General features: G+C 46.7%; 3 protein-coding genes across 6 annotated transcripts in view; 2 read left to right on the top strand and 1 right to left on the bottom strand.

Moving 5' to 3' along the window:
* The window catches only part of gli3 (GLI family zinc finger 3), a 159,918-nt gene extending 154,577 nt beyond the window's left edge, over window positions 1–5,341 (top strand). For both annotated transcript variants that reach the window (XM_087788425.1, XM_087788424.1), the window contains exons 11-15: window positions 866–1,015; window positions 1,075–1,239; window positions 1,298–1,570; window positions 2,025–2,418; window positions 2,581–5,341. In XM_087788425.1, coding sequence (XP_087644551.1) covers window positions 866–1,015; window positions 1,075–1,239; window positions 1,298–1,570; window positions 2,025–2,418; window positions 2,581–4,649 — 3,051 coding nt within the window. In that variant the 3' untranslated portion in view covers window positions 4,650–5,341. The remainder of the gene's footprint in view (window positions 1–865; window positions 1,016–1,074; window positions 1,240–1,297; window positions 1,571–2,024; window positions 2,419–2,580) is intronic.
* Window positions 5,342–11,307: 5,966 nt separating this feature from the next.
* Window positions 11,308–20,860, bottom strand: prpf4bb (pre-mRNA processing factor 4Bb). 3 transcript variants are annotated; one of them, XM_087788398.1, is made up of 16 exons: window positions 20,784–20,860; window positions 18,382–18,466; window positions 16,973–18,078; window positions 16,558–16,719; window positions 15,277–15,441; window positions 15,111–15,192; window positions 14,842–15,043; window positions 14,095–14,168; window positions 13,945–14,035; window positions 13,256–13,403; window positions 13,049–13,186; window positions 12,837–12,990; window positions 12,588–12,702; window positions 12,351–12,502; window positions 11,970–12,056; window positions 11,308–11,898 (listed from the first exon to the last, which is right to left on the bottom strand). In XM_087788398.1, the coding sequence occupies exons 1-16, from the start codon at window positions 20,840–20,842 to the stop codon at window positions 11,695–11,697; spliced, it is 3,024 nt and encodes a 1,007-aa protein (XP_087644524.1). In that variant the 5' UTR covers window positions 20,843–20,860; the 3' UTR covers window positions 11,308–11,694. The 3 variants fall into 3 exon arrangements, with proteins under 3 accessions (XP_087644524.1, XP_087644525.1, XP_087644523.1); XM_087788399.1 differs by having other exon boundaries at window positions 15,277–15,435; XM_087788397.1 differs by having other exon boundaries at window positions 15,277–15,448; window positions 16,559–16,719.
* A 437-nt stretch (window positions 20,861–21,297) lies between these two features.
* The window catches only part of topbp1 (DNA topoisomerase II binding protein 1), a 30,824-nt gene continuing 26,266 nt past the window's right edge, over window positions 21,298–25,855 (top strand). The window contains exons 1-6 of the mRNA XM_087788396.1: window positions 21,298–21,545; window positions 21,620–21,713; window positions 21,781–21,915; window positions 23,671–23,814; window positions 23,883–24,064; window positions 25,616–25,809. Of these exons, the coding sequence (XP_087644522.1) occupies window positions 21,627–21,713; window positions 21,781–21,915; window positions 23,671–23,814; window positions 23,883–24,064; window positions 25,616–25,809 (742 nt within the window). The 5' untranslated portion in view covers window positions 21,298–21,545; window positions 21,620–21,626. The remainder of the gene's footprint in view (window positions 21,546–21,619; window positions 21,714–21,780; window positions 21,916–23,670; window positions 23,815–23,882; window positions 24,065–25,615; window positions 25,810–25,855) is intronic.

Genomic DNA, 25,855 nt, shown 5'->3' with positions numbered 1-25,855 from the left:
TGCATTGGGAAAAACTCCTGTGGAAAGGGAGAGGTTCACCATATTGGTAACCCAGGGGCCAATTACATCAAATACTTTGATAAAAAGCCTACAAGGAAGGACGTCATCTGAGCAAGAGGAGGGTTTCATCTTGTTCACTAGTGATGAAATATCACCCAGAGATACAGCAGTGAAGGAAGACCAAGAGGAGGAGAGGGGCTCAGAGACAGCAGTGAAGGAAGACCAAGAGGAGGAGAGGGGCTCAGAGACAGCAGTGAAGGAAGACCAAGAGGAGGAGAGGGGCTCAGAGACAGCAGTGAAGGAAGACCAAGAGGAGGAGAGGGGCTCAGAGACAGCAGTGAAGGAGGACCAAGAGGAGGAGAGGGGCTCAGAGACAGTAGGGGTTCCAAACAAAAGAGAGATTTTCTCTTTGATCAATTTAATTTTGTCAGTAAAAACCTCAACAATGCATTGCTGTCAGCTTCACAGAAGACAGGCGTGATTTGAGGAGCAGGAGACACGAGAGAATTAATCGTGTCAAACAACACTTTGAGGTTTTTCTCATTTACTTGATGTAATCAGGTCTAGCAGTTTCCACCATCTCATTGTAAGAAGACATCCGATCCCTGAGGTGAAATCTGTGCACCTCAAGTTTAGTGGACTTCATATTTATATATATATATATATATATTATGAATTATTCCAAAATGAACTTAAACTCTTTTCAAACATTTCAATTTTCGACATTTGAAAAGTACAAACTGAACCTTTGATGTTGTGATTTACTTCGACAATTGTTGTGCGAGGTTTGGTGTCCGGTGAACTGACCCCTCCCTAGTCTCGTTGTCATGGCGACCCCTCAACAACCCCCTGGTTTCTCTCGCAGCACATCAACAACGACCACATCCACGGCGAGAAGAAAGAGTTTGTGTGTCGCTGGGAGGAATGTTCTCGCGAGCAGAAGCCCTTCAAGGCCCAGTACATGCTGGTGGTCCACATGCGGCGCCACACCGGGGAGAAGCCGCACAAGTGCACGGTACGAGCGTCTCCTTCTCCGGCTCCAGACTCTGAGTCATGGTCCTGATATTCCTGCAGTTTGAAGGCTGCGCCAAGGCCTACTCGCGCCTGGAGAACCTGAAGACTCACCTGCGCTCGCACACCGGAGAGAAGCCGTATGTGTGCGAGCACGAAGGCTGCAACAAGGCCTTCTCCAACGCCTCGGACCGGGCCAAGCACCAGAACCGCACGCACTCCAACGAGGTACTGTGCTTCCCGTTCCTCTCGGGCTTCGACTCTAAAGCTCTTCTGGTCTTTCCAGAAACCCTACGTCTGCAAGATCCCGGGCTGCACCAAGCGCTACACGGACCCGAGTTCTCTACGCAAACACGTGAAGACCGTCCATGGGCCCGAGGCGCACGTCACCAAGAAGCAGCGTGGAGACTATCCTCGGCCGCCACCCCGGGAGCCGGGAGGTCAGGGCCGCTCTCCGGGGACGGTGGGCGGGTACACGGACCAGAGGGACTTCAACCACGCGACCTCCAAGCAGGACGAGTGTCTGCAGGTCAAGTCCATCAAGACGGAGAAACCTATGGTGAGACTCGGAGGAGACGGTTCTGCATGTTTGTAGCAACATCTCTAGACTCTTGAACTAACACCTGAACCTTCTTCTTCTGCTGCCTCGGCTTCTTGTCTCTGACAGTGGGTGATCAGGTGAGACCCGTGTCCTCCTCCTAACCTTCACCTCTTCATTTCACCTCCTCTGGCTTGTGTCGTGTCCACAGCTGAATGTTGTCATTACTAGAATCGTCTTAATCGTGATGTCACAACAAAATGATGCTTTAGAGGAAAACAGGAAGTGACTGCGATGAATTTGGTTTGAACGAACGTAAGATAAAATAACCTTAACAAGTCATGAGTGAAGGTCCAGATACAGTCCAATGGTCTCAAAGATCTGGACTCAAGTGACCTTCTAGAGATTCTTAGAGAACGTTGACCAGGACCTCTTGACCTCGACATGTGTCTCACTCCTTCTTTCTCTCCCTCAGACGTCTCAGCCAAGCCCTGGCGGTCAGTCTTCATGCAGCAGTGACCAGTCCCTCGTCAGCACCGATCCCTACCGTGGAATCCAGCTTGCTGTGAGCGCCGGACGCTCGCTGGGGGAGGGTCTGGAGGAGGACGAGGAGAAGGAGGAGCACGAGGAGGAGGAGCGCGAGGAGGAGGAGTGCGAGGGCGAGTCCTCGCCCATCATGGACTCCACTGTCTCCACGGCGACCACGCTGACCCTGCAGTCCAGGCGGAGTGTGGGTCGACCCCGGCGCTGGATGGAGAACATGAAGAACGAACGTCTGAAGCAAGTGAACGCGGCGCTGCCCAGGCTGAGCTCCCTGTCCCCCACACCGCCCCATAGAGGCTCCACGCTGCCGAACATCATGGGAAAGGGTGAGATATGTTCTCCTGGTTCAACAGTGTCAGGGTCATCAAGACCTGACCTCAGTTACACCAGCACGTGTGGAGGTCTCAGCAGATCTGAATGTTTGAGAACTTCCACCAAATGAAGGTATGTTCATGCTTCTCTCTTCTGTCTTTCGTCTCCGTCTCCAGGATCCTGTCTGGGCAGGCAGTGGGCGACGTCGCCTCCGCAGCCCCCCCTGGAACCGGGTCACACAGAGCTCACGGTTCTGAACCTGCTGCACGGCCGCAGGGACAGCAGCGGCAGCGCCACCAGCTCGGCCTATCTCAGCAGACGTTCCTCGGGGATCTCGCCCTGCTTCTCCAGCCGGCGCTCCAGTCAGGCATCTCAGAGCGAGGGCGTGACAGCGGCATCCCAGCACCGGCGTCTCCACAACCTGAGCTCCACGGACTCGTACGACCCCATCTCCACTGACGCCTCCCGCAGGTCCAGCGAGGCCAGCCAGCACGGAGGGGGCGCAGGAGTGACGGGAGGTGGGCTCTGTGGAGTCCCGGGGGCGGCAGGGGCCGGTGACTGGTCCAGAGGGATGCTGAGTCTGACCCCGGCAGAGCACTATCACCTGAAGGCCAAGTACGCCGCAGCCACAGGAGGACCACCACCGACACCCCTGCCCAACATGGACCGCGACAGAACACGAGCAGCTTCTGTGGACGAACGTCCAGGTCACCAACCGCTGCCCCCTCTGGTCAGACCGCAACGTTGTGGAGACGTGAGCAACAACAACGTCTATGGACACAGTGGTTACAGGAGGAGGGTCCTGTACCCTGGCGAGGGGCCTCTGAACGGGACTAGAAGGGCCAGTGATCCAGTGAGGACTCAGTCCAGTGACTCCCTCCCTCCAGTGCAGCGCTTCAACAGCCTGAGCAACCTTCACCCGCTTCAACCTTCTATGGCTGAAACGAGGAACTTCAACCTTCAGACCTACACTCGCTCTGAGGGGAACCTTCAGCGAGGACTTCACTCGTCCTTCACCCCTAGCATAGCGGAACACGTGGCTCTAGAAGCTCTGGCCATGGAGGACAGTGCTGACGCGAGTCTGCTCCTGGAGGACGAGGACATCCTCCCGGACGACCTGGTGCAGTATCTGCGCTCACAGGTCAAGGCAGACCGGGGGTCCGGCCTGCTCGGTGAGGGTCAAGCTTACCAAAGGGAACCACTCCATGGACCCTCAGACGCTCACTGTCTGACAGATCAGCACTTCCAACAAATGGCCTTGAGGACGAGCCCGAGTCTTCTCCCTGTCCAGTGGAATGAAGTGACCTCCGGGAGTGCAGACCGGTCTTCACGGAGAGAAGCAAACCACCAGACCTTCAGGTGGACCGGGTCAACCCAAGAAAACTCCTCTGAGCCCTTTGGCAGATTCGGGAACATGGTGGTCCAGCAGCACCGACCACCAGAGTTCCAGAGCAGCTGCGCAAACCCGTCTTACGTTGTCAAAGCCCAAGTGAAGCTGGAGACCCTTCAGAAGTCCTGTATGGAGGCCACAGGAGCCTCAGGAGCTGCACACGGTATGACCCCCTTCAGGCCTCAGATCTCATATCATGGAGACAACATGAACCAAGCTGCTTTGGACCAGAACCGTCTCCCCCACCTCCCTTACAACCAGCGGGTCCACGCCCCCCGTCCACCTGGTCCCAGGAACCCTGTCAGGAATCTTCTCCCCTCTGAGGCCACGAACACGACGCAGGTTCCCCTGATCCAGCAGAGAAACCGGAACCAGTGTCCACTTGCTCAGCAGGTGTCTGGGCTCAAACTGGAGGTTCTTGATCAAGGATTCTCAGATCACGGTTTTGCCGATCCACTTTCTTTTGGTCCTATAGATCCCAAACCCTCCTCCATACCCATTCTGGAGGACCACTACCTGCTGGACTCGATTGTCGTCGGTCAGAACGCGAGCGGGGAAACGGTTTCTCTTCTCTCGCCGTCGTCAGACCAGGTGACCAGCACAGTGGATGCAGGCGGACCAGGGACAGGCTTGGACTTCATCATGGACGACCACTGCGATCAGGGCAGCCTGGTCTCGGGGGTCTTAAGCCCCTCTATCTTCCAGGGTCTCTCCAGGACCTCCTCACGTCTCACCACCCCTCGAGCGCCCTACCCCGGTGTGACCCCAGGTCTGAACAACATGGCCATCGGCGACATGAGCTCCCTCCTCAGCTCTCTGGCCCAGGAGAGCAGGTTCCTGTCCATCATGCAGTAGCTGCTCCTCGACCTCCTCCAGACTCTGGTGCGAGTGAAGATTCAAACTTTATATTGTAAATCACAGTCTGTTGATAGTTTATCAGTGAAGGATCTAAAGACCTTCTCCGTGTTGGAGGAGCCGCTCAGTATTCTCAGTGTCGTTGTGTCTCCAGGAGACTCTGTCTTGTGTCCAAGTCAAGCTCTGATCCCAGAACCTTCAGTCCATCCAGACCCTGGTGTCGTCATCAGGTGAACCTTCTGTTGCTCCTGAAACTGAAGATGTTTGTTCTGAACCACCTCACGCGTTGTGGCCCACCGTGGACGGCAGGTTCCTTCATGACTCTCGGGGACGGTTTGAGGAACAGGAAACAGATTGTTGACTTCCTGAGAAGATGATGATGAAGCGTCTTCATCCAAACTCTATAACAAACGAAAGAACTTCCGTCGTTGTCCTTTGATCTCAGCAGCGAGTGTCGTCTAAATATAACAGAGTCGTGTCCAGGGTCGTGTCCAGGGTCGTGTCCAGGGTCGTGTGCAGGGTCGTGTGCAGGGTCGTGTGCAGGGTCGTGTGCAGATTCGTGTCCAGGGTCGTGTGCAGGGTCGTGTCCAGGGTCGTGTGCAGATTCGTGTCCAGGGTCGTGTGCAGATTCGTGTCCAGGGTCGTGTGCAGGGTCGTGTCCAGGGTCGTGTCAAGGTCGTGTCCAGGGTCGCTCTGAGATCAACTTGAATGAAAACCTGTCGCGAGTACAAATCAAAGGTTTCAAGTCACTTCGACGACGTCGACCCTCGTGATGTCATCAAGATGCGACTCATGACTCGTCCAAACCTCTCTCTCCACATCCGGAGGCGTGTTTACGAACCAGTGACGCAAAATGAACTCCACGTCGACCCACAATGCATTGCAAGATCCATTATTTGTGGCGCAGTAACCTCATCGGCGTCAAAACTTCTCTGAGAGTCGACATCTGTTTCCACGGCAACGCTTCGTCGGGCTGTAAATATTTCGTACCGACGACGACATGAACGCGATCATGATTCTGTCAGCGTCTCGTGAACATGTGCCTTAAAGTGTCACGACATCACTGCCAGAGGTCAGAGGTCGTGTAAATACTGGAGAAGAAGAACCTTCGAGGAAACAGAGCTCGACGTTTATAATGAACTGTTTGTATGTTTGAATAAAAAACATTTTATCTCAAGGCGTGTTTTTTTATATACTTTATATTGATTTTCATGATTATTAATATATTTATTATTTTATGATAATCAATGTTATGTTTGTTACTTTATATTGATCTTCATGATTATTATTATATTTATTATTTTATGATAATGATTATATGTATAACTTCATGATTATTCATATATATTTATTAATTTATATTTATTAATTTATATTCAATACTTAATTTATCACTTTTAATTCCATTAAATATATATATATATATATATATATATATATATATATATATATATATATAGATATGTATATATAAACATATCTATATATATATAAAGTTTTACCTTACCTTACCTTATATACAGTATATATAAACATATATATATATAAATATATATGTATATGTATATATAAACATATATTCATATGTTTCCAGAAGAATCAATTTATCTCATACAGTTAAAAATATTTTATCTTTTCTTTTTGCCTGAACAAATAAATATGTTTTATCTTATTAACGCAAATATTCCTACATTTTCATGAATGTATGAAGTTGTTTTTTTCGTAGTAATTTTTATCCAAGAAATAAAATATATTTAAATTAAATTTAAATGTAATATTTAGATTTAAATAAATCAGTTTATTTTATTCGCATTGATTCAAAGAGTTTTGAATATTCAACAGTTTCTTTCAAAACAGAAATATAATAAATTCAGTGAAACTAGAAGTTTATTTGAATCATTTATTGTGTTTAAAGTTAAATCAGGAGACCAAGAGCTCCCTCTGGCGGTCTGACGTGACACTGCAGCAGTTTACGGTAGTTGGTAGTTTTTATTGATTTTCTTGTGAACTGAGAGAAATAATCGATAAACATCAAGAACTCGAACCTTCGACCTCAGATGATCCAGTCGATCGTCTGACTGCAGGAACGTCTCGAGAACCTTCAGACGAACAGGATGATTTATGAAATTATTAGTTTAGATTTAGAAATATAAGTTTAAATGTTTATTTTTTATTTTCCCTTTAAACTATTTTAGTGAATTAACGTCAATTTAACTTCAAATAATTTAATTTCGTGATGATCATTTATATCACGTGACGTTTGTTCGTTTAAACTTTAAATCAAATCATATTTTATGATAAATTGATCAATTGTATTCAGATCCGTGACGTCACAACATTGATGTTATTATTTGTATTATTATATTTTATTAAAGCGTGTATTTTATAAAAACTCGTCTTAAATATAAAAGTCTTTCATAACAAGGACGATGGCGCCATCTTGTGGTTGACATTTGAAAGTTTTTACTAAAGTTTCTCTTCAGATGCTGAGGTAACACGAGTCATGACGTCATCGCTCATGGTGAGTGCGGTTCTGACCCGTGACACCCTCAGCCCGGAAGTGAACGTTTAGTTTCTATTGTCAGCAGAAACATGTTAGCGTGTTAGCATGATAGCGTGTTAGAGTGTTAGCATGTTAGCTGAGAACGAACGTGTCAAACTGACCAATCACAACCAAATAAACTGGTCACCTGACTTGTGTGAAGTATTATGACAACTAAACTATTAACTTAACTAATGCATCAGCAGTTGAGCTAAACTAGTTCACTGTCAACTAATGTGATTGACTCGAAATAAAGTCACTAGTTATTGATAACATTTTTATCAACAACTAAACTACAGCTGACAGCAATGATTGTTGAGGTTATTCATTGACAAAATTAAATTGATCAAAGAGAAAATCTCTCCCCCTTTGTTTGGAACCACTACTGTCTCTGAGCCCCTCTCCTCCTCTTGGTCCTCCTTCACTGCTGTCTCTGAGCCCCTCTCCTCCTCTTGGTCCTCCTTCACTGCTGTCTCTGAGCCCCTCTCCTCCTCTTGGTCTTCCTTCACTGCTGTATCTCTGGGTGATATTTCATCACTAGTGAACAAGATGAAACCCTCCTCTTGCTCAGATGACGTCCTTCCTTGTAGGCTTTTTATCAAAGTATTTGATGTAATTGACCCCTGAGTTACCAATATGGTGAACCTCTCCCTTTCCACAGGGGTTTTTACTTCATTTAAACATGCCATTGTGGAGCCTCTGCTCAAAAAACCAGGCTTAGACCCGACTGACCTCAGTAATTTCAGGTCTATTTCTGATCTTCATTCTTGTCCAATATCTTGGAGAAGGTTGTGTCTGAGCAGCTGTTCCTGGATCAGAGCGACATCCATGAGAAGTTTCAGTCTGGCTTCAGCAAACATCTACTGAGACAGTCTTAATGAAAGTGTCCAGTGACATCATGATGTTCTGGTTCTGTTGGATCTGTCCTCAGCCTTTGACACAGTTGATCACCAGATCCTGCTGAGAAGACTGAGGGATGAAGACTGTCTGGGTCTGTGTTAGAATGGTTCTCATCTTACCTTTCTGGGCGCAGTTTTAGTGTATCTGTCAATCAAATGAGGTCTGAATTGGCAGATCTGTTGTGTGGAGTCCCTCAAGGTTCTGTTCTGGGTCCTTTATTGTTTTTGCTGTACTTGATTCCCCTCGGTAAAATCATTCAGAGATTTCCAGATGTTTCTTATCACATGTTTGCTGATGACATCCAGCTCTACTGCTCTGTTGATCCAACTGAGCTCCAGAGGCTGAACTTAGTCAATTGTTTGCTAGAAATCAAACAATGAGTGAAAACACTTTACAGCTAAATGTGGACAAAACTGAAACTCTGGTGATTGTTGATGATAAGATTCCAGGGTTGAGTCAGTACTTGAGTGACTTAAGTCAGTCTGTCAAACTGAGCCTGAGAAACCTGGGTGTTGTATTTGATAAAGACATGTCTCTTGTTCAACACTGAAGAAAACTGACCAGAAACTGTTTCCTTCAACTGAGAAAAATCTCTAAACTTAGGAAAATGTTGTCGGAACATGATCTGGATCTTATAATCCATGTGTTTGTTTCTTCTCGTCTGGACTATTGTAACAGTTTGTTTTCATGTCTTAACAAGAAGGATCGTCTCGTCTGCAGTTGATTCAGAACTCTGAGCCGCTCTAGTAGAAGAACTCACATTTCTCCTTCAAACTCTTCACTGGCTTCCAGTTTCTTTCAGAATCAACTTTAAAATTCTGGTTCTTACTTTCAGATCTATTCATGGTCAGACCTTCCATCAGTGATCTGATCCAGCCTTACACCCCAGCTCAGGCTCTGAGGTCTGTGGATCAGAATCTACTGATGGTTCCTGAACTTCCGGACCAGAGGAGAGAAATCCTTCCAGACTGTTGCTCCTAAGCTTTGGAACGATCTTCTCTCTCTTTACGCTTGATGGATCTACTGACTCCATCAAGAAACATCTGTGTTTGATGATCTACTGACTCCTTCAAGAAACATGTGTGTTTGATGATCTACTGACTCCTTTAAGAAACATCTGTGTTTGATGATCTACTGACTCCTTCAAGAAACATGTGTGTTTGATGATCTACTGACTCCTTCAAGAAACATGTGTGTTTGATGATCTACTGACTCCTTCAAGAAACATCTGTGTTTGATGATCTACTGACTCCTTTAAGAAACATGTGTGTTTGATGATCTACTGACTCCTTCAAGAAACATGTGTGTTTGATGATCTACTGACTCCTTCAAGAAACATGTGTGTTTGATGATCTACTGACTCCTTCAAGAAACATCTGTGTTTGATGATCTACTGACTCCTTCAAGAAACATCTGTGTTTGATGATCTACTGACTCCTTCAAGAAACATGTGTGTTTGATGATCTACTGACTCCTTCAAGAAACATGTGTGTTTGATGATCTACTGACTCCTTTAAGAAACATCTGTGTTTGATGATCTACTGACTCCTTCAAGAAACATGTGTGTTTGATGATCTACTGACTCCTTTAAGAAACATCTGTGTTTGATGATCTACTGACTCCTTTAAGAAACATGTGTGTTTGATGATCTACTGACTCCTTTAAGAAACATGTGTGTTTGATGATCTACTGACTCCTTCAAGAAACATGTGTGTTTGATGATCTACTGACTCCTTCAAGAAACATCTGTGTTTGATGATCTACTGACTCCTTTAAGAAACATGTGTGTTTGATGATCTACTGACTCCTTTAAGAAACATCTGTGTTTGATGATCTACTGACTCCTTCAAGAAACATCTGTGTTTGATGATCTACTGACTCCTTCAAGAAACATGTGTGTTTGATGATCTACTGACTCCTTTAAGAAACATCTGTGTTTGATGATCTACTGACTCCTTCAAGAAACATCTGTGTTTGATGATCTACTGACTCCTTCAAGAAACATCTGTGTTTGATGATCTACTGACTCCTTTAAGAAACATCTGTGTTTGATGATCTACTGACTCCTTCAAGAAACATGTGTGTTTGATGATCTACTGACTCCTTCAAGAAACATGTGTGTTTGATGATCTACTGACTCCTTCAAGAAACATCTGTGTTTGATGATCTACTGACTCCTTTAAGAAACATGTGTGTTTGATGATCTACTGACTCCTTTAAGAAACATGTGTGTTTGATGATCTACTGACTCCTTCAAGAAACATGTGTGTTTGATGATCTACTGACTCCTTTAAGAAACATCTGTGTTTGATGATCTACTGACTCCTTCAAGAAACATGTGTGTTTGATGATCTACTGACTCCTTCAAGAAACATGTGTGTTTGATGATCTACTGACTCCTTTAAGAAACATGTGTGTTTGATGATCTACTGACTCCTTCAAGAAACATGTGTGTTTGATGATCTACTGACTCCTTTAAGAAACATCTGTGTTTGATGATCTACTGACTCCTTCAAGAAACATGTGTGTTTGATGATCTACTGACTCCTTCAAGAAACATGTGTGTTTGATGATCTACTGACTCCTTTAAGAAACATGTGTGTTTGATGATCTACTGACTCCTTTAAGAAACATCTGTGTTTGATGATCTACTGACTCCTTCAAGAAACATCTGTGTTTGATGATCTACTGACTCCTTCAAGAAACATCTGTGTTTGATGATCTACTGACTCCTTTAAGAAACATCTGTGTTTGATGATCTACTGACTCCTTCAAGAAACATGTGTTTGATGATCTACTGACTCCTTCAAGAAACATCTGTGTTTGATGATCTACTGACTCCTTCAAGAAACATCTGTGTTTGATGATCTACTGACTCCTTCAAGAAACATCTGTGTTTGATGATCTACTGACTCCTTCAAGAAACATCTGTGTTTGATGATCTACTGACTCCTTCAAGAAACATCTGTGTTTGATGATCTACTGACTCCTTCAAGAAACATCTGTGTTTGATGATCTACTGACTCCTTCAAGAAACATCTGTGTTTGATGATCTACTGACTCCTTCAAGAAACATCTGTGTTTGATGATCTACTGACTCCTTCATCATCCTCTTCACCATCATCTTCATCATCATCTTCCTCTTCTTCCTCTTCATCATAGTCATCATCATCTTCCTCTTCATCTTCACCACCATCATCATCTCGTTTAAACAAGTGTTTTCCAACTATTTTTTATTGAAATCACAAGAGAGTCATTTTAGCACTGAAATGAAAAACAAAGTCAAGGATACAGACGACAGTATTTACAGCAGAGACGTCTCTGATGTTTGCTTCACAGCTGGACCTGCTCCAGAGTCTAGATCGTGATCTGATGGTGAGAAGGTGCCTCAAAATGAGTAGCTTCATGGGTTTTAAGAACTTGACCTCTGGACGACCTATTTACAATAAAACATGGTGTGACTCTGAAGGTGGAGATGTCAGAGGGTCAGATCTTCTCCTGGATGAAGGTGGACATGTCCGAGGGTCAGATCTTCTCCTGGATGAAGGTGGACATGTCCGAGGGTCAGATCTTCTCCTGGATGAAGGTGGACATGTCCGAGGGTCAGATCTTCTCCTGGATGAAGGGGTGCTGCAGCGCCTGGTTGATGGTGATGCGTTTGGCTGGGTCCAGCATCAGTGTTCCGTCCAGGAGGTCCTTCAGCTGCATCACCTTCTTCCTCTGGTCCTCTGGCAGCCGTTGACCCCCGATCATGTCGATGAGCATGTCCTTGGTGGGGTTCATGGTGCTCATGACCGTGACCTTCTCCTGCGAGCGAGAGCGTCAGTGGAGCCTGAAACATCTGAAACATCTAGAGGAACCTGAAGGTCAACACTCACCCGTTCTGTCACTTTGTCCACCTCGATGTAGAGGAAGTTCAGGTTCTGGTCGAAGTGCTGGTCTTTGAACAGACCTTTACGGATCATCTGGAGACAAATGGATCAGTTTCTGTTTCGAGGACTCGTCGGTGTCTTTACTTCACGGGAAAGAGTCACGAACCGAGAGAATCATTGAACCGTTTCTTAAATCAACGTTTTTATCACGACTTTAACTTCTTCAACCTTCGAGGCGTCCATCGCTCTTTTGAACCAGATGCACGTGTGAAGGAGAACATTGTCCGAGTCTCTGAGTCAGTGAGTCTCAGAGTCGGTGAGAGCGTTAGAGAGTCACTGACTCACAGGAGTGAGTCGAGAACATCATGTCTGGAGTCGTCTCCTCACCTTGTTGGGCATCTTGCCCTTCAGGTCCATGGCCAGCTTGATCATGTGGTTGTTGGAGGATCCAGGGAACAGGATCTTCCCCGCGTAGAGCTCGTAGAGGGTGCAGCCCACGGACCACATGTCGATGCCGTAGTCGTAGGGCTTTCCTATGACTGCGAGACAGAAGTGAGGGATGAGGAGGTGGTTTAAGAAGAGGAAGAGGACGAGGAGGACAGGACTCGTGTGGAGGACACTCACTGATCTCTGGAGCTCTGTAGAACCTGCTGACCAGGTACGGAGTGATGTCGTTGTCGGCCACGTGCGACGCCGAGCCGAAGTCACAGAGCTTCAGGATGGTCTTGGACTCGTTGACCTGAGGAGACGGAGACGTTGAGACGAGGTTCTGCGGAGGAGGAGGAGGAGACGGAGGAGAAGGAGGAGGAGGAGGAGACGGAGGAGAAGGAGGAGGAGGAGACGGAGGAGGAGGACGCGGACGCGAGGACGTACCAGGATGTTGTCCGGCTTGATGTCGGCGTGCAGGATGTTGCATCTCTTCAGCAGCTTGAGGGCCAGAAACAGCTGCTGGCTGTAGGAGCGCACGGCCTTGAAGTGCAGACCCACGTCCTTGCCGTACTTCTTCAGCACCTCCCGCAGGTTCATGCTGTGCGGGCGAGACCGGGTCAGTGTGACCCGAGAGAGCAGGGGAGTAGAGGGAGTACCTGAGCGGCTCGAACACCAGGCACAGATGCTGCTTGTGGTAAAAGTGTCGGAAGAGTCTCAGGCAGTGGAACTTGTCGTCAGGATCCGCGTCGTTCAGCTTCTTCAGGAACTCCAGCTCCTTCAGGCCCGTCTTCTGCCTGCAGACCAACACACACAAGGGTCAACCGGGGCTCGCCCCTCAAACCCGCCTGTGCAGCGACACCCACATGAGCTCGTTGTTCCGGATGATCTTCACCGCCACCTCCTGGCCGGCTCTGGCCGTGTCTCTGGCTCGGATCACGTTGCTGAACACGCCCTGGCCCGTGTAGCCGTACACGTCGTAGCGCTTCTCCAGCGTCTCCCCGATGTTGACCCCTGAACCCCAGAGCAGAGACTCTTGAACATCAGATGATCGTGACATGTTCACACATTTAGATCCTTCAAGATAATCTTCATATCTGAACCTTCTCAACATCAGAGTCTTCTAACAGCTTCTTGACATGAACCAGTCATATGATGGGTTTGAACTTTTCTTCAACAAGAACAGGTTCTTCAGTGTCCAGGGGCCTCATGTTCTCAGGGGTCGTACGTACAAGACGTGTGGACCCACTTTTCCACGTCAAAGTCCACATGTATCGGTAATAAAAAGACTTCTTCGACACGTTTAAGGCGACGTACGTCCTGACTTCCTGCACGTCAGCCTCACAATGTTACACGACGGGATAGTAAATGATTCGTATAAATATGTTGTCGTTCAACAAACTGATTATTTATCGATCGTTTTATAATATTTCAATCCATTATTTCACACTTTTCAGAAACAAAGTAAAATAATCATGAGCTTGTTTTCCTAAACATAGTTCAGGAGTGACTGCAGTCACAGTCAAGGACAGCGAGTGGACTCAGGAGGACTCACGGTAGTAGCCTTCAGCGTCGGTCCAGTTGTCCCTGAGGTTGGGGTTCTCCTTGAAGTCCTTCCCGTACCCGGCTGCTCTCATCCTGGCGCTCTGCACACAGAAGCTCCGTCACTCTCTACACCGGACGCCGATGAGGCTCCAACACTCACGTCAAAGTCGGCGGCGAACATGTCGTCCGACTCTGTGAACATGTCGGGGGCCGACGGCTTCTTGGGGTTGGAGCCTGAAAGAGAAGGAGGCGCGGGAGTGAGACTGCAGGGGTCAGGGAGGAACATGTGTTGGGGTCACATACTGTGCAGAGACTGAAAACAAGCTGCAGGTGACTGCAGGAGACACTTTTGGAAAACAAGCCAGCAACTGAATGAACACATGAGAGACAACATTATGAGCCTCAGACCCTCACAACACACTCGTCAACCCAGGATCTGAATCCACGACGTCAACCTTGTGTCTCGGAGCAAAGAGTTCCTCCACATCATCCATCCAACTCACTGAAGACCGACTCCGGTCACTGCCCTTCATGACACCGTGTACTAGAGCATGTGATAAATGATGGTGTTGAAGGTTCATGCGTGTCTGGACAGACGTGCAGGGATTCATCCGTGTTAGAATCATCTGTGAAGCTTCGACAGGATAACGAGTTTCTAAACAAACTCTTAACGAGCGACAAGTTCAACACTTCTGCGCTCGCTAACAAAGCTTGGTTTCAAGGACTTTAACATCATTAGCTCCATTTCTACAACTGTGTGTACATGATGTCACTTCCTGATGAGGTGGAGAAAGACTTGTCTGGTGGTCAGCAGAGGTCAAAGGTCAGAGCTACTGTAGAATTTAACGTGAGGTGATCACAGTGGTTCATTCAGTTGGGATTCTAGGTTAGAGCTCAGTGTCTTTACCGTCTTTCTCTTGGGAGATCAGGTTCTGTTTGGCCTTGATGTTGTCCTCGAAGGTGTCCAGGTTCTCGCGCTCGTACTCCTTCACGTCTGCAGCCACTCGCTCCAGGATGTCGTCCGGGGACGGCGAGCGGCTGCGGGTGCTGCTCTGAGGACTGCTGGGCTCGGACACCATGTTGGAGTCTTCGTTGCTGCCCTTGTATTTCTACAACACACCCAAGACCATGTTGCCATGAGGACAGACTTTGGCTTCGACTCATCAGAGCTCAGACCTGTACGATGGCCAACCGCTGTTGACGCCTCTGTTCGATCAGAGCTTCTTCATCCACCTCTTCGCCATCAAAGTCATCGAGTCTGCAAGAAAAATGTCATTTAAGCTCTTTCACCAAAATCTTGGATTCAACTGGTCTTAAGAACTGCTTCTCAAGGTGGACTTACACGTCATCTTCCGAAGACTCCTGGTCCACCTTCATGCCCTCGGACAGACTTCCCTTGAACTTGTCTTCGTCTCTGCCGCGGCGTCGTCTCCTGTCGCGGTCTCGTGAATTGGACCTTCTGTACTGTCGGAGTCGACCGTATCGGTCTCGCTCTCCAGACCTGCAGCTCCATCAGGATGTGTAAGATTTCAAAGTTAACTTTCAACTGAAGTGTGAGAGTTTGAGTGGAGATGTTGTGACAAAACAGTTGTTCACGTCTTTACATCTTTGACACACGACTTTGGTACCGAAGAACAATGATACCAGCTTGTTTGTTTACTGCAAGCACGAGTGTTCGGCACAACCGTAGGCAGCAGTTAACACGTCTGAAGCATGAGGAAGAACCTCTGGTGTCAAAACAAAGGCTTGTTATTGATAAACCTGCCAGTCGAGTCACATTTTGAAATACAAATGAATGTTGAGAAATGATTAAACTGTAAAACCTGCAATCGTGTCTCTGAAGTAAGAAACACTTGGAACACATGAAAGAAAGACTTGTGAGTTTATTGTAGGTCGTGATAACACACGTTGAATTATTTGAGCAAGAAAGAGAACTTTTAATGCTGCTAAACGCTATGTGACGATACAGTTACGCAAGTTTACACTATGAGACGCTTCCCGAGGGTTGCTGAGCTCATTATTTGAAATCAAACTTGCAATATAATACAATGTTTGTGATTTATAAAAATAAATGCGTCAGTTATTATAACTGAGGGCTGATGAACTGAATGTACAAGAGTTTTGATTATTCCATTAGGACAACCGTTACCCTCACCACTCTTTAAGTGCAAAATGATTGATGGATGTTTTTCTTTTTTTAGTAAAGTCTTGTACTTAAAAGTAAAGTACTTTTTTTAAACGTTGTTATTGAAATATTGAAAATAACTAGTGGTATCGGATTAATGACAGTCAACCCCATTTCTACAGACATCTGTTGTGAGGTCAAACGGTTATCAAACCAGTGATGACTTCAAGTTCAAATAAACACGTGTTGCTAAAGCTCACGTTCATCTAATACTCAACATCAACAACGTTTTCTTAAAAATGTTCTTTGATCTTATAGCCTTGTTGTTATACAACTAACTATAACTATAACTCAAGAACCAGGTTATATCAAAGTCAACGAGCATTTTCTCAAGCGTCAGAGGAATCAAAGTCTTTGTGAAGAGTTTTTCCTGTTCTATCAGCAGCGTCGTAACATGTCGTGGATCCAAAGTCCAAAAGCGATAAATCATCGGTTCACCTGCGTCTCAGCGGCGAGCGACTGCGTCTGCGTGGAGAGGAGCGCGAGCGCCGGTGTAGGGACGGCGACCTGCGCCTTAATGGTGAGCGGCTGACTCGACGCCGCAGTGAAGGCCTGGGGCTGGTCTCTCTGGATCGTCCCAGGTCGGGTCGTGGTCTCTTCCTGCACAACCAAGAGATGAAGTTCAAGGTCTTTTTTTTTTTTAAGACGAACATCTTTGACCTCATAGGTCACATGACCACCTGTTCAAGTCAAGGAAATGGTATCAAGAGCTTGTTGTGTGAAAACTAAAATTGATTTCTTATAAAAAAGCCCCATAAATCCCTAAAATTTTAGACGTCAGGTTTAATTTATTTGAGTTTGGTGATGTCACTGGTGCAGTTTAATGATTTTGTCCATAGTGTCTTTCACTGACCTCTGTGGCGACTCCGGTCTGTCGACGTCCCTCCTCCTGGCCTCTGCCGAGCGACTGCGAGCCCTCCTCGGGGAGGCTCTGGCCCGGGGTGGAGAGTGGCTCTGTTTGGAAGTTCTTTCTGCGGCACTGGCCGACGGCTGCTGAGCCTCTCTGTGGCGGGGGGAAGGGCTGGGTCTCCGTGCTGGACTGGGGGGCCCTCGTCGGTGTGGCGAGCGGTTCTCCTTCCCTGAGGACGCGTCTTTAGAAGGAGACTTCGCTGGTCGACGGTCCCGGTCGGCTTCTGGACGCCCGGGTCGCTCGCGCGATCGGGACCGCCGGCGTTCTTGAGCTGGTCTTTCGTCCCGCGGTGGAGGAGAACGTTTATCGGCACGACTGTGCTTCTGCTCGGCTCTCCAGTTGGGCGGGGAGGCAGACTTCTTCGTCCTGTCTTTGGCCCGATCGGTGCTCTCAGGTTGTTTTCTGTCTCTTGACCGGCTCCTCCCCCGAGGCTTGTCTTTAACTCCGGACTCTTTGGAGCTTTTGGTCACTTTGTCTGGCTTCGGCTCCTTCGTGGGTTTCTCCGCGGACCTGCTTCGACTGCGGCGCTTGGAGCCGAGTTTGCTGGCATCCGTGGAGTCCCGTCTACTTTTACCAGTCCTTCCTGCTCGTGGAGAGGTTTTAGCGAACCCGCTCCTCTGGCGCTGTTCACCGTTCCGCACCCTGGCCTCGCCGTCCTCTTCCGAGCCGGAGTTGTAACCCTGAAGAATTAAACCCATTCCGGACTGAACCTTCCCCTCCATCAGCTGGCTGTCCAGCTCTGCTTTAATCATGGCTCTCTGCTTCTCCAAGTCCTCCAGCAGGGCCCTGTCGTCCAGGCTGGGGTTCCCTGACGAGGGAGAGGAATCCACTTTCCTGTGGCCGGTGACACCAGATGGCGACGAACCTTCTTTGCGTTTGTGTTTTCTGTGTTTGTGGCGATGCTTTCGCTTGCGCTCCTTATCTTCATCAGAAGCATGCTTGTGTTTTTTGTGCTTATTTCGGTGCTTGTGTTTTTTTCTCTTGTGTTTTCCGCCACTACTGTGACTTTTGGTCACTGCCTCTGGTTTTACATTAGTTCCTGCTTCCTCCTGTTCAGAAAAACTCTTTCAAGGTCAACATTTCCAGGCAAAAAATATTGTTTTTATCTAAAGAAACTTAGAATCTTTTATCGTGAGAAATCCAATTATAAATTTAACAGGAAATTAATACCAGATACAAAATGGTGCCAATGCTCATGTTATACGAAAAGAAGAAGGTATTCTTAAATAAGGTCAGCTAATCAAATAATTACTTTTGAGTAGCAAACAATTAGGAGAAGTTTCGATTTTGAGATGAGAATCAAGACATCATACCACTGATGGTATTTAGGTCTTGCTGTTGTCCACCCCTACCTCTTCATCCTCCTCCTCTTCCTCCTCCGATATGTCTCCGCTATCTTCATTCCCACTCCTGTCCTGGCTTTCCAAATCTTGCTTCCTGTTAGAGGAAATAAAGAAGGTCAAGAAGTCCAGCTAAACATCCACACAGAAGCATCTGGCAAACTTGGAAACATGGTCTGGTACATGAGATGCTGACAAATAATAAAAAAGTAGTGCATGGCATGAGTAATAATCATGTAACAATACAGTCTATAATAGTCTAAATAGTCTGACTAATAGACCAGAGTAGTCTGTTGAGAATATCATAAAACACAATTAAAAACTTTATGTTTGCCAACAAGCACCTTGACACGATCTAGTCATTTGCTGAGTTGAAGCTACACAAGGCGATCTCCGGGAGAAGGCGATCCCTCTCCGGGAGAAGGAGATCTCTCACACCCTCTCCGGGAGAAGGAGATCTCTCTCCGGGAGAAGGAGATCTCTCTCTGGGAGAAGGAGATCTCTCTCTGGGAGAAGGCCATCCCTCTCTGGGAGAAGGAGATCTCTCTCTGGGAGAAGGAGATCTCTCTCTGGGAGAAGGAGATCTCTCTCTGGGAGAAGGCCATCCCTCTCTGGGAGAAGGCAATCCCTCTCTGGGAGAAGGCAATCCCTCTCCGGGAGAAGGAGATCTCTCTCCGGGAGAAGGAGATCTCTCTCCGGGAGAAGGAGATCTCTCTCTGGGAGAAGGAGATCTCTCTCTGGGAGAAGGCGATCCCTCTCTGGGAGAAGGCGATCCCTCTCCGGGAGAAGGCGATCCCTCTCCGGGAGAAGGCGATCCCTCTCCGGGAGAAGGCGATCCCTCTCCGGGAGAAGGAGATCTCTCTCCGGGAGAAGGAGATCTCTCTCCGGGAGAAGGAGATCTCTCTCCGGGAGAAGGAGATCTCTCTCCGGGAGAAGGCGATCCCTCTCCGGGAGAAGGAGATCCCTCTCCGGGAGAAGGAGATCTCTCTCCGGGAGAAGGAGATCTCTCTCCGGGAGAAGGCGATCCCTCTCCGGGAGAAGGAGATCTCTCTCTGGGAGAAGGCGATCCCTCTCCGGGAGAAGGAGATCTCTCTCTGGGAGAAGGCGATCCCTCTCCGGGAGAAGGAGATCTCTCTCTGGGAGAAGGCGATCCCTCTCCGGGAGAAGGAGATCTCTCTCCGGGAGAAGGAGATCTCTCTCCGGGAGAAGGAGATCTCTCTCCAGGAGAAGGCTATCCCTCTCCGGGAGAAGGAGATCTCTCTCCGGGAGAAGGCCATCCCTCTCTGGGAGAAGGAGATCCCTCTCTGGGAGAAGGCGATCCCTCTCTGGGAGAAGGCGATCCCTCTCCGGGAGAAGGCGATCCCTCTCCGGGAGAAGGCGATCCCTCTCCGGGAGAAGGAGATCTCTCTCCGGGAGAAGGAGATCTCTCTCCGGGAGAAGGCGATCCCTCTCCGGGAGAAGGAGATCTCTCTCCGGGAGAAGGAGATCTCTCTCCGGGAGAAGGAGATCTCTCTCCGGGAGAAGGAGATCTCTCTCCGGGAGAAGGAGATCTCTCTCCGGGAGAAGGAGATCTCTCTCCGGGAGAAGGCGATCCCTCTCCGGGAGAAGGAGATCTCTCTCCGGGAGAAGGAGATCTCTCTCCGGGAGAAGGAGATCTCTCTCTGGGAGAAGGCGATCCCTCTCCGGGAGAAGGCGATCCCTCTCCGGGAGAAGGCGAGATCTAGGAAATCTCCGGGAGAAGGAAATCTCCAGAGGGATTCATAAAGTTTATCCATTTATCTACAACAGCACATGGGAATGAAACTTTAGTAAAGACAATTGTCCATTAGATATTTTACAGATAAAACACATGGGTCATGATGATGATGTTTAGTGGACATATTTCTTCACTCATATATTAACGTTATAAAACAACATGGATTCTGTCGTGCATTTAGTTCCGTAACCAATGGCAACCAAACCTCTTGGACAAACAGCATCTACTGATGGTGTTTAAAGAGAACATGTTGCCTTCGAGGTTCAATAAAATGTGGAATAATAGCTGGAGAACATATTTGAGTTACTTAAAAACAAACTTCTGAATGGACGGAGAATGCTGCGCGCACAAAGACGAACACCTCAGTTTCTAGTATTAACAATCGGATGCGTGTTCAACACTCATGTGGGCTCGTGTGTATTTTAGAAACAAACAACGTAAAAGCTCCAGTGAGTTGTATCTCGACTGCTCTCGGATAAACGTGATGCTAAGTAGCATTAGCATGTTAGCTGCGGAACGTCAGTGAGTCGTCGGAGATTAATAACTGAAGCGAGCCGCCAGAACTACCGGTCGTTGTCGGTTTACGACATGAATCGCGGTGCAGAGATATCTGAAGCAAACACACCGCGCAGATGTAGTGCAGCGTCGGTGGACTTACACGTGTTCTTTGCCATTATTCATTCTTGTAGACGTGATGTCCATCTCAACGTCCGCCATTTTCCTCAGTGGGGCCCTTTCTTCTTCGTGTGCTTTCAGTGCACAGGTCGAGGCATGTTAAAAACATCCGCCACCTACAGGCGGAATATGAACTACAGCTGTCCATAAATCTCCATTTCAAATTGTATAATTAATTACTATTAGACGTTTTAACATAACTTACAATTTCAGTTTTTTTAATTAGTTTATTCACTGACATACCAGCTATATACAAGTGATGAATTACACTCTTTAAGAGGATTTTGTTTTGTGTGCTTTACATGTTGCTTTCAATTAAATAAAAAAAGTAACCAGTAAGAAAAACATATTTATTTTATATAACAGAAAAGACATAAGCACCAAAAGAAATGAATATTTTGTAAAAGGAACATTTATTAGGTTGATGGTCATGTTTCTCCATCGGTAGAATTAGTAAGTGACACCGGATGTGACGTCTTTGGCGGGAATAACAATAACAAGATCTATTCGTCTCTATTTCCGTATAATTTTCTTGTAAACAGTCGTTCTTTAGTATTTGGCGATAATCAAATGCTTACTTTAAGTTAAGACTCGTTGTTGTTTGGTGATATAATATGATATAACCTGCACTGAAGGAGTATAAGCTCAGATATCAAGCGAGTAAAATGATTCAAGTCTGAATCAAAGAAGTTTAATGTTTTCTTCGCGATAAACAGACTTAAATCCGTCAGTGGCAGCGAGGCTGGTAAGTAGATGATGTGAACGTATGTCTTAACATCTCTAAGAGAATGAATAATGACTTCAATAACGCGGTTCAAGGTCGACCATGTCCAAGGGAGACAAGGAGAGCTTCCTGGTGAAGTTTGTGGAGACTGGAGGTCAACGGTCAGAATATGCTGTCAAGGCTTTCGAGGTGAACGAACGACACGTCGACGTTCACTCGCAGTTCTTGACGTTGTTGCTGGTCTGGTGCTCCTCAGGCTATTCTGGAGCTGCAGTCGGACAAGTACGTGAAGAGGATCCAGGAGGAGGACGTGTTGAAGATGCAGCAGAAGGACAAGTCTTTGTTTGTCTTCAGCAGCTTCAACACAGACGCGTTCCTGCACTGCAAGAAGGTGTTTGTTCATCTGTCTCCTCAATATACTATATTCCTCTTGAACTTTATATCTTTTATCACTTTAGTCTGTTTCACCTCATCATGGACCTCTTCGTTTCCTTCCTTTTCCTCCTTCCTTCCTCTCATCTTCTTCCTTCCTCTTCCTCCCTCTTCCTCCTTCTTCCTTCCTCCTTCTTCCTTCCTCCTTCTTCCTTCCTCCTTTCATCTTCTTCCTTCCTCTTCCTCCTTCTTCCTTCCTCCTTCTTCCTTCCTCCTTTCATCTTCTTCCTTCCTCTTCCTCCTTCTTCCTTCCTCCTTCCTCCTTCCTCCTTCCTCCTTCCTCCTTCCTCCTTCCTTCCTCCTTCCTCCTTTCATCTTCTTCCTTCCTCCTTTCATCTTCTTCCTTCCTCTTCCTCCTTCTTCCTTCCTCCTTCCTCCTTCCTCCTTTCATCTTCTTCCTTCCTCCTTCTTCCTACCTCCTCTCATCTTCTTCCTTCCTCTTCCTCCTTGCATCTTCTTCCTCCTTCTTCCTTCCTCCTTCTTCCTTCCTCCTTCCTCCTTCCTCCTTTCATCTTCTTCCTTCCTCCTTCTTCCTACCTCCTCTCATCTTCTTCCTTCCTCTTCCTCCTTGCATCTTCTTCCTCCTTCTTCCTTCCTCCTTCTTCCTTCCTCCTTTCATCTTCTTCCTTCCTCCTTTCATCTTCTTCCTTCCTCTTCCTCCTTCTTCCTTCCTCCTTCCTCCTTCCTCCTTTCATCTTCTTCCTTCCTCCTTCTTCCTACCTCCTCTCATCTTCTTCCTTCCTCTTCCTCCTTGCATCTTCTTCCTCCTTCTTCCTTCCTCCTTCTTCCTTCCTCTTTTCATCTTCTTCCTTCCACTTCCTATTTCTTCCTTCCTCCTCTCATCTTCTTCCTTCCTCTTCCTCCTTTCATCTTCTTCCTTCCTCCTTCTTCCTTCCTCTTTTCATCTTCTTCCTTCCACTTCCTATTTCTCCCTTCCTCCTTTCATCTTCTTCCTTCCTCTTTTCATCTTCTTCCTTCCACTTCCTATTTCTTCCTTCCTCCTCTCATCTTCTTCCTTTCTCCTTCTTCCTTCCTCTTTTCATCTTCTTCCTTCCACTTCCTATTTCTTCCTTCCTCCTCTCATCTTCTTCCTTCCTCTTCCTCCTTTCATCTTCTTCCTTCCTCCTTCTTCCTTCCTCTTTTCATCTTCTTCCTTCCACTTCCTATTTCTTCCTTCCTCCTTTCATCTTCTTCCTTCCTCTTTTCATCTTCTTCCTTCCACTTCCTATTTCTTCCTTCCTCCTCTCATCTTCTTCCTTCCTCTTTTCATCTTCTTCCTTCCACTTCCTATTTCTTCCTTCCTCTTCCTCCTTTCATCTTCTTCCTTCCTCTTTTCATCTTCTTCCTTCCACTTCCTATTTCTTCCTTCCTCCTCTCATCTTCTTCCTTCCTCCTCCTTCCTTCCTCTTTTCATCTTCTTCCTTCCACTTCCTATTTCTTCCTTCCTCTTCCTCCTTTCATCTTCTTCCTTCCTCCTTTCATCTTCTTCCTTCCTCTTCCTCCTTCTTCCTCACTCCTTCTTCCTTCCTCCTTTCATCTTCTTCCTTCCTCTTCCTCCTTCTTCCTTCCTCATTTCATCTTCTTCCTTCTTCCTTCTTCCTTTCATCTTCGTCCTTCCTCTTCCTCCTCCAACCCTGTCTATTCCTAACACAAGAGACCCCTGAACACAAGGACAGTTTCCTCCCTAACTTCCTCCCTCCATCATGCTCCTCAGCTGGGCTGCCGTGTGGTCAGTCCTCTGGTGGTCGTGTACTGCCTGCAGCAGCAGCACTGTGTACCGAAGGCTGAGAGTCCGGTCTACAACATGGCTCTGGCCGACGTGACGGTTTCCTGCACCAGTCTGGATAAAGCCAAACGAGTCAGTTCCCTTGTTTATCATGGAATAATGTATAAACCGAAGAGTTTATTTATCCGTGGTCTACACAGACGGAGATCATGGAGCTGGTGCAGCTCATGGGCGGACGGATCTACCTGGATCTGAACGTGTCGGTCACTCATCTGATCGCAGGCGAGGTCGGCAGTAAGAAGTATCTGGTCGCTGCCAATCTGGGCAAACCTATCCTGCTGCCCTCGTGGGTGGAAGCCTGCTGGGAGAAGTCACAGGACAGGTAACTGTAGACACTGATGAAGGACATCCATGTCCGTGTGTCACCATTAAACTAGGACAGTACTTTAATACCTGGGCAGGTAGCAACAGAATGATTAGACAAACTCTCAACAGGCAGGATTGTGTTTCCCTAACAACTCAGAAAAGTCCATTTCTTTTTTATTATTGATGACACAAACTTATTAAATATCTTCAATAAAACTGAACAACTGTAAAAAACACAACCATTAAAGGAAATGACAAACAATGGTGGTAAATAAAATCAAGTGCCGACAAAAGTGAACTAATTAAACCCACAATATAAACTTCAGTTATAGAGGGTTTTGTGCTTAAAATACTACGCTCTTGAACGCACCACAGTGATCCTGATGTCATTGAATGCATCATTCTAGTGTGACAGTGGTGCAGTATTTTAAACAAGTCATAACATAAAGTTATATATATTTGTCACTGTGTTTGAATTTAAATGGCATCATATAGAAAAAAAAAGTGTATATTTGTCTGTGAATCAGGAAGAAATCAGTCTGTGCAGCTATAAACATTATGTTAAAGACATAATGTGTTGATGTGTGTGTGTGTTGTTGTGATGTGTGACTCTATCGTATCATCAGTGTGTGTGTTGTTGTGATGTGTGACTCTATTGCATCATCAGTGTGTGTTGTTGTGATGTGTGACTCTATCGTATCATCAGTGTGTGTGTGTGTTGTTGTGATGTGTGACTCTATCGTATCATCAGTGTGTGTGTGTTGTCGTGATGTGTGACTCTATTGTATCATCAGTGTGTGTGTTGTTGTGATGTGTGACTCTATCGTATCATCAGTGTGTGTGTTGTTGTGATGTGTGACTCTATCGTATCATCAGTGTGTGTTGTTGTGATGTGTGACTCTATCGTATCATCAGTGTGTTGTTGTGATGTGTGACTCTATCGTATCATCAGTGTGTGTGTTGTTGTGATGTGTGACTCTATCGTATCATTAGTGTCTGTGTGTTGTCGTGATGTGTGACTCTATCGTATCATCAGTGTGTGTGTTGTTGTGATGTGTGACTCTATTGTATCATCAGTGTGTGTGTGTTGTTGTGATGTGTGACTCTAGCGTATCATTAGTGTGTGTGTGTTGTTGTGATGTGTGACTCTATCGTATCATCAGTGTGTGTGTTGTTGTGATGTGTGACTCTATCGTATCATCAGTGTGTGTGTGTTGTTGTGATGTGTGACTCTATTGTATCATCAGTGTGTGTGTGTTGTTGTGATGTGTGACTCTATTGTATCATCAGTGTGTGTGTGTTGTTGTGATGTGTGACTCTATTGTATCATCAGTGTGTGTGTGTGTTGTTGTGATGTGTGACTCTATTGTATCATCAGTGTGTGTGTTGTTGTGATGTGTGACTCTATTGTATCATCAGTGTGTGTGTTGTTGTGATGTGTGACTCTATTGTATCAACAAAGTTATCTCTGAGTCACTTTTCATCAGAAAACAGGACGAAGGAGAGGTTACGAGAGTCCATGGTGACGTAGTCATGTCTCCACAATCTGAAACGCCTCCTCCTTCAGTCTCTTCAGATACTCGGACCTGCCAGTGAAGGAGCACCAGTGCCCGGTGCTGCTTGGCTGCACCATCTGTGTCACGGGTCTGTCCAGCTCGGAGCGTAAGGAGGTGCAGCGAGTGTGTCAGCAGCACGGAGGCAGCTACACCGGTCAGCTGAAGATGAACGAGTGCACTCACCTGATCGTGTCCGAGCCCACAGGTAACTTCACAGCACCAGGTCAGGTGCCTTGAGTGACCCCGTGTTG

This window comes from Callionymus lyra, chromosome 4 (genome assembly GCF_982586985.1).
Source record: "Callionymus lyra chromosome 4, fCalLyr1.hap1.1, whole genome shotgun sequence".
Taxonomy (NCBI): Eukaryota; Metazoa; Chordata; class Actinopteri; order Syngnathiformes; family Callionymidae; genus Callionymus; species Callionymus lyra.
Note: the sequence above shows the minus strand (reverse complement) of the source record. Positions and strands in the feature narration are given on the sequence as shown.

Excerpts from the sequence above, each read along its gene's own strand:
- prpf4bb (XM_087788397.1), bottom strand. The coding sequence starts at position 20,842 with ATGGCGGACGTTGAGATGGACATCACGTCTACAAGAATGAATAATGGC. Across the intron at positions 12,503-12,587 it reads CTACAGAGCTCCAGAGATCA|TCATAGGAAAGCCCTACGAC; the intron begins GTGAGTGTCCTC and ends TCTGTCTCGCAG. Across the intron at positions 11,899-11,969 it reads TGGACAAAGTGACAGAACGG|GAGAAGGTCACGGTCATGAG; the intron begins GTGAGTGTTGAC and ends TCTCGCTCGCAG.